The following is a 7753-nucleotide window of genomic DNA, read 5'->3' as shown; positions in this document are numbered from 1 at the left end:
GCACCATCGAGCGCCACCGCACTGATATGACTTTCGTCGTACAAATGTAAGATGTACTCGAGTTGCTCAATTGTTATATAAACGGTTATATAAAAATATTACACCCTCTTATAGAAATATATAATCCATGGGTATAGAATGTTGTGTACGTGCAAAGTAGACGATTAGTACAGCAATAGTACGTACCGCGAATGGCAAAAGGTTACCCAATGTCCAAATTGTAGCACCATGCACCATCCACTACGACATAGAGTGTTGGTATTGCGCCCTCCATCCTCCGAAAACATTCGAATGGATGGAATTCCCATACATAAAATTGTGAGTGTGGTGTGAAATTTAAAGAGGTGTGCAAATGTGAATAAAAATAGGTGAGATGTGGTAGTATCTACGACGTAGAACACCAAAGAGTGACGACAAACACTCACTACCTCCAAAGATTTATATACAACATCAAATACCGTCTCAAAACACAATTGGAACGATCCAATCTCACTAAGGCTGAGAATAGGACTGTCGGGATAAGAATTCGACCGACAGAGACAATATGGTATAGGTTCCACCAAAGAAAAATCATCAGATTCGCTTTATTCTATCCAAGATATACACGGGAATGGGGCTTCCAGAGTAAGCCCAACGCTGTGCCCTCACTTTCTAAAAGCCTCTAATCATCTACGAGAAATAATGGACCACTATTGAAGATCTCATCCAAAGTTGGTGATGTCGTCTAAAAACACCTAACTGTCGAACGTATCGAGATATCCTTTAATTTCACAACGCACGTTGATCCTTTTTTCGTATCGCCTTCTCGATTCGAAACTAGCCTTCTGACGTCATTCGCAATTCTGATTCAAGGCAATGGAAATACATGTTGCCCATACTGATGTCCCAATGAGTCTGTAAATCATCTTCTAACAGCCCATTCATTCTTGTCCTGATTTATAGTCAAACCAAGCCAGACCACACGAACCCCATTTACAAGGCAGAGTAGGAAAGTGAGCCATTGCGACTATAGTTTGTACATTTTGCTTTGAAAGTTACTGTTTAATTGTGTGCAGAACATGCACACTACAATAGATATATACTGAAACCAAAATGACTCAGATAACCTGACATATACTATTTCGTTTCTGGTGCATCATATAATTTGAGCTTAAATTCGGTTATCGCTACAAAGACGAATGCAGCAGACAGTTTATTATTCCTTCCACACCATTCTATCGGTATTGAGCATGTGCGGCCAGCAACTTGGTTTGATTATCATTCACAAAGCACAGGGTGACCGTGCCAGTCCAAGCCAACACAAGGAAACTTGTCGGGACAAGCCAGAACAGCATAGTACAGCTTAGTGCTACTCCACCCATGTCACACAAATTCTAAAACTGAGACAATGTTCGTCCGTTTACAGTGGCGGATCCAGGATTCTCACCAGGTACAGGCGCGGTCTGTCAGGTTCGGTAATGACGTCACCAGTTAGTCACGTGTCCATGTTCAACATTTTCGCAGCTGGCCCTCTAGGAATATCTTATAGTCATCAGTTCAAATGAGGTCGAGTTTGTGATATTTTCATATTATAACTATATTTCACTTTACTCAACACATGCAAAACAGGTTGATATATAACATCAGAAAACAGAGGAGTGTGGAAAAGTAACATCACTGATTCAGAACTGAAGAAGAAATCTGATGGACCGACAATACAACCATCACTGAAAACAATGTCACCGTCACTGTGATTGTGCTTCTTCTGTTGTAGCAGTTGGATCCAGGAACAGCAAGCGTCTCGGATATGCCTTCGCAAAAGAGTCTATCACACGCTCATGGTTGACAGACAAGTCCTTGTGGACAAACATGAGCACTAGCGCATTTAGCCTGTCTTGTGCCATCGTGCTCCGCAGGTCTGTTTTGATCAGCTTTAGTGCAGAGTTCGCTCTTTCAACTGTGGCTGTGGTGACGGGTATTATCAACAACAGGCCAAGAATGCAGACAATGTTGGGATATGCCACTTCATTCACAGCACCCAGCGTCTCTGTAACACTGGTTGGTAAGGTAGCAGCACCTGCATACTCCCACTTCCTCTTCCATCGGCGTATCTCGGCCTCGAAAGTTGGGTCATCAGGCAAATCTGGAGCATAAGCCTTCAGGATAGCTGCCTGGTGGTGAGGAGTGAGGCTCTGGCAGTGTTTTGGCAGGAGCGGCAGTCCTTGCACTGATGCATGGCTCATGTCAGTGAACCTACTGCCAAGTTCACTGATCATGCTGTCAATGAATGGAATGAAGACAGCTCTCCGCCAGTAGCTCTTTGGAGTTGATGCAGGATGATTGCTGCGTAGTGTCTGTCGTGCAGCTAAGCGAGGAACTTGTGGATGGTCTTGGTCTAAGACACGGGATGTAACTGCTGATGCAGAGGCGAAAATTGAAGAGAATTCTCTCTCACTGTTACTTCTGATCTCTTCTAACAGACCTAGAACTTGGTTGATTTCACCATATGCCTCCAGCACATCCAATTGCGATCCTTGCAGTAGAACACTCAGACACTTTGTGTAACCGAACAGATATGTGCAGCAGTGCAGAGCTACGATGAATGAATCTGACGTTATCGAGCGGAGGAGGCCATTTGCCTCAGTGACAGACTTCGCATCGTACTTAGAGGCAGCAGTTGGAGTGGCAATGATCTGGCCTGAAATAACTTGGAGGCAGTGGACTAAGGCAAAGTACATATCTCTGAAGTCTTTTAAGGCAGTATGCCGTTCTACCCAGCGAGTTTCACACAGTAGCTTTAGCTTCTGAGCTCTGATTGGCTTTTCACCGGCAGATGTCCGCTTGGTGTTTTCTTGTTCAACACTCTGCTCTAATGTACGTTGCCGGTTTGGGGAGTACTTGAAGAAGAGCCCAACAGCCTTCAAGTCGGAAAGCATGCAGTGAACTTCAGACACATTACAAGACTTTGTCAACGCCAAGTTCAGTTGGTGACTGCAGCAGTGATAGTACTGTGCCCGGGGTACATGGTCTCGAAAATTCTTCTGGCAACCGTTAAGGTGGCCAGACATAGCACCAGCACCATCATAGGCCTGGGCTCGACAACGTGTTTCATCAAGACCAAGCTGTCTCAAGGCATTCCGTATCTCAGCACAGATGCTACTACCTGTCCCAAAGCTGCAAGCAATGAACTTAATCAACTTCTCTTCTGCCTTGTTGTCCTTCATGTATCTAAGAGACACTGCCAACTGCTCCCACCCACTTACATCTCTTACTTCATCTGCCAGCACAGCAAAAAACGGACTACTTTTTACATTATCCACTATTTGCTGAATTATGTCATCTGCCATCAATTTCATGAGGTCATTCTGGGTAGTTTTCGACATGTAGGTGGCATTACGAGAACAACACTCAAGGTGGTCCTTCAGGACAATATCGCCAGAATCGATAGCAAACTTCACAAACGCCATGAAGTTACCTTGAGGTGAATGATCATATGTAAGGTCATCACGGTGACCGCGCAGCGCTACACCTTCACGTGCAGCTAGTTCTAAACACCTCAGAACAGACAACAGTATACAACGATTGGCAGATACCCTTTCTGTAGCTGCTTGAGACTGCATCAGGTCTATCCTCTCAGAAGGGTGCTTGTCAGTACTAAGAAATGCCATCAACTTGGCAGCAGCATTTCTGTGGTACTGGGTAGATTCATGCTCAGCAGCATCAGCAATAAGATTCTTCCAATCCCTGTGAAGACGGACAACAAAATTATCACCACGGCATGATCCCTCTCGATAAACGGTAGGAAATAATACGCAGGGCAAACAAAAGAGGCCTTCTTCCTTGCGTTTGCCATAGTATCCTAGCCAATCAAATTGGTCAAACCACTTTTTCTGGACAAATCTCTCTGAGTAGCCACTCTTCCTGCGCTTATCAACATACTTCCTAAAAGGCAATATTGTCTGCTCGCTTGGTTTTCTCCTAGCAATCACTTTCACCTTGTCCTCATCACTGAGTGCTTTCCCTTCCATGGCTGTAGCTACAGCCTCCAAGAATGATCCATGGTCACTATCACTAACAACCTCTGCAGTTGTCGCAACCACATCCTGACTACCACCTCCAGACTTCATATTACCAACTCCGTCACTTACTGTCTGCACACTGTCATCGTCCTCACCAGCAGCAACCCCACTTTGACTGTCGTCCGAGATACAGTTAACACTTGTACTAGTGGCCGCATCTCTACACTCCTGGGATACTCTCTTCGCTGGCTGAAACATTTCTGCCAAGCTCCTCTGATCAGCAGCCCTCTGCTTAGGAGGACGCTTATGACCGTACATCTTTCAATGACTTCTCTCCGCCAACAACGAAAACTAGATAGTCGACCCTCCTGTGGAAAGTTCTCGCAACTTCCGTAGAACTAGTCTCGCGTAGCCAGACCTTACCCGCTAAAGCAAAGCGAAGCGAGTACTGTAGGGTCTGGCTACGCGAGGCTACCGAAGAACACTAGTAGTCCAAGACAAGCTCGTGTGCTGTGTGCCAAACTGGCGCGCTAAAGTTCCAGAGCTCGAGTTCATGCATGAAACACACGTGCACGTTAGCCCAAACGATACGTGGGAGTCGATGAAACGCGCACTACCAGTAGTCGACGACGTGTGAGGTACAGGCGCGCGCCTCTCGCGCCTATCCCTGGATCCGCCCCTGGTTTACAAGTGCTTGTGTAAATGTGCTAATAGGCTCCCAAACTCTATATAATTCGTGGTCACAAAAAAACTTCCCTACTATGTTGACTATGGTTGCAATGTTTCCCAAGAATAAATACTGAAAATCGCAATTGGTTTATTGAACATTTCACAATTAAAACTAATGCTGCCAAAATAACGACTAAACTCAATATTGACATACCAAATCTACAAAGTTAACATAAAGACATTACTCAGAGCTGTACTCACATCCTGGTGTTGTTCAATGAGTAGTTGGTAGAATTAATACGAAAAACACGAGAAACGTGTGAATACAGTGTCACAACAGCAGCCAAGTGTCCCGCCCAGACTCACCTGAATCTGTGATATAAGTGATATTACACACACACACTAGTTAGTTACACAATTCGTATACTATTTAGTGCTAAACTCAATCAAAGTACATCTAAGAAAGGCCCGTCATCATTCCACATGCATCCATTCAGTACAGAAACTATCTACCTTTTTCACACGTGTGGTATATATGATTTACTACTATCTCGCAGATATTTATCAAAACAGCAGAGAAACATTTACATCCTTAATATCAACCATGCTATGCTCAACACCATTAAAGTACCTTCGAAACATCAACAACTTTCTCTTAAAGAGCGTCTAGTGCTTCCACACATTCATTTATGCCTCAATGCTCATGAGCAGTAAAGGTATATAGCTGTGTGTGTGTGTGTGTGTGTGTGTGTGTGTGTGTGTGTGTGTGTGAGTGTGTGTGTGCGAGTGCGCGTGTGCGTGTGTGTGTGTGTGTATGTGTGTGTGTGTGTGTGTGTGTGTGTTTGTGTGTGTGCGTGTGTGTGTGTGTGTGTGTGTGTGTGTGTGTGTGTATGTGCGACAGCGCCCAAGTGCGTGCGTGCGTGCGTGCGTGAATGCTTGCGTGAATGCGTGCGTGCGTTAATGCTGTATAGCTACTAGGGCAGTCGATTTTAATGACAATAGAGGGCTTCTATTTGTAAGAAGTGATAATGTCAAAAATTTGTAAAATATCGTTTACTTCTTGAATTATGGGTAAATTCTCCTTTCACATGTGTTAGACTGTATGTACTTGCTGTTGTAGATTAAAGTAACACGAATGGGGCTTCTTGTCGTAAGAAATGATGTTTTCTCAGGTCTAAAAGTTCTGTCTTAATTCACAGACTTACAAGACAAACCTTCGTTCTTGAGTTAACACTGATTTGGTACGCATGTGCAGCAGAAGTATAAAGCATTTCAGTTGCTCGGTGTGTTTGTCATACCAACATTGACTGCTCAATTGTGTGCGTACCGATGCTTTGGCACCTCTTAGTGCCTTCATTTCAGTAAAGCAACAACCAAATCAATATCTTATATAGAAATCAGAGTACAATACTACATATACAACCTGTCAACTTATTAGTCATTGTTCAAGAAATAACCTTTATTGCGAAAGCGTTACATATTAATTAAAAATAGACCCTTCAGCACAAGACTTTATAGCAATTAATATAAAACAAATCTCGTTCAATCTCCATAAAGACAACTTGGAAAACTGCAGGAACTTGATTGATTTAGAGATAAAGCTGCAGTTTGTTTGCATTAAAATGAGGAGCAAAACATCTAGCAGCAGCAACCTAAGCAGATTCTGACGTCAATTGAGCAGTAACCGCTGCAACTTTAAATTTGCTATTCGCCAATCTCCGTTGATAAACAAGATGAATTAAGTACATCCTATGCCGGCGAATATCCATAAAATCTTGATTGGGTTTCCAAACGTTAATATTAACAAAAAAGGATTAATATCAATGACATAGCGCAGTAGGCTATCATTCACATACACGTCGTACCGCATAGCATCAAGGATCTAACAATCTTTTATGTAAAACTACAGTTCTGAAAAAGGATCCCTTAGTGCTTGTACTAACAGTCACTCCCACTAATGGTAAAGGTGACGCCCCCATCTTGGGATTACTGGAAACCTGCAAACATGTCTGGGTACACCACTGCTTTGAGTTGACATCAGTTATTCATAAATTATATTATGTTGTGCTTCCTTATTACTGTACACACCTGATCACATCCAGCCAATAACGTAATGGAAGAAGTGAATAAAAGAGAAAAATAGAAACTGTGTGAGATCACACATGAACACTTCAACTGTGACACACTCACCGTAATCTATAAAGCAAAGAGACAAGACACAACTTAGCTAAACAGTCACTCACTGAATGCATCCTACTGTCAAGCAAACGCATTTACAACATTTAATCAATTTCGTATATACCAGTCTTCGCTCATACACAAAATGCATGAACTGCTTCCCATGTATGAGATGACATTAGCAATTCATAAATTATATTATGTTGTGCTTGCACATTACTGTACTCACCTGATAATGTCCATCAAATAACCATGATGAAAGAACACAAGAAATGAAAAAATTGGAAAACAACGTTGTGAGACCACACAACAAACTTCAACTGTGACACACTCACCGTATCCTATGAAACAAGGAGACAAGACACCACTTATTTAAACAGTCACTCAATGACTGCATCCTACTGTCAAGCAAGCACATCTACAACATTTAATTTATTTCTTATACATCAGTCTTCGTTCATATACAAGATGCATTAACTGCTTGCTAGATGAAACTTATACATAAGTGATATTAGAGGGCTCGAAATAAAGAATTTTTCTTGTATGCAAGTGCTTGCACCAGTAACTTGCAATTTTGTGGCGCACAGGCGCAACTTTGGTCTGAATTGGCACAAAAAGGACCATCTCGTGATCTGTGCATTTACTCTGTAACTCAGCTATTTAATATAACTTGTGTAAATGTTAATTAAAACTACAACAGTGTCATAAACGTATGAATATGAATACATAAATAACCAGACAATAGTGTTCGGAGAGGTTAGGTTAACATGAGACTTCAGAAAAGTTGCACAGACAACTGGGTAAATCGTCTTGGGTTTGATATAGCAATGTGCTAACACTATCTGCCTGTTGGTCTTTAAGCGCTAAAGGTTTGACTCTTTGCATTAAGACGTCAGCATAGTACCCTG

The 7753-nt window shown here is 42.5% G+C and overlaps 1 protein-coding gene across 1 annotated transcript; it reads right to left on the bottom strand.

The window, feature by feature from the left end:
• Positions 1-1724: 1724 nt before the first annotated feature.
• Positions 1725-4316, bottom strand: LOC134188526 (52 kDa repressor of the inhibitor of the protein kinase-like). Its single transcript, XM_062656689.1, has one exon. It carries the CDS (start codon positions 4314-4316, stop codon positions 1725-1727), a length of 2592 nt encoding a protein of 863 aa, XP_062512673.1.
• Between the last annotated feature and the right edge of the window lie 3437 nt (positions 4317-7753).

Source organism: Corticium candelabrum, chromosome 13 (assembly GCF_963422355.1).
Source record: "Corticium candelabrum chromosome 13, ooCorCand1.1, whole genome shotgun sequence".
NCBI classification, from domain to species: domain Eukaryota; kingdom Metazoa; phylum Porifera; class Homoscleromorpha; order Homosclerophorida; family Plakinidae; genus Corticium; species Corticium candelabrum.
Note: the sequence above shows the minus strand (reverse complement) of the source record. Positions and strands in the feature narration are given on the sequence as shown.

What these genes read in the sequence shown, in the direction of transcription:
- LOC134188526 (XM_062656689.1), bottom strand. Translation starts at nt 4,316, where the DNA reads ATGTACGGTCATAAGCGTCCTCCTAAGCAGAGGGCTGCTGATCAGAGG.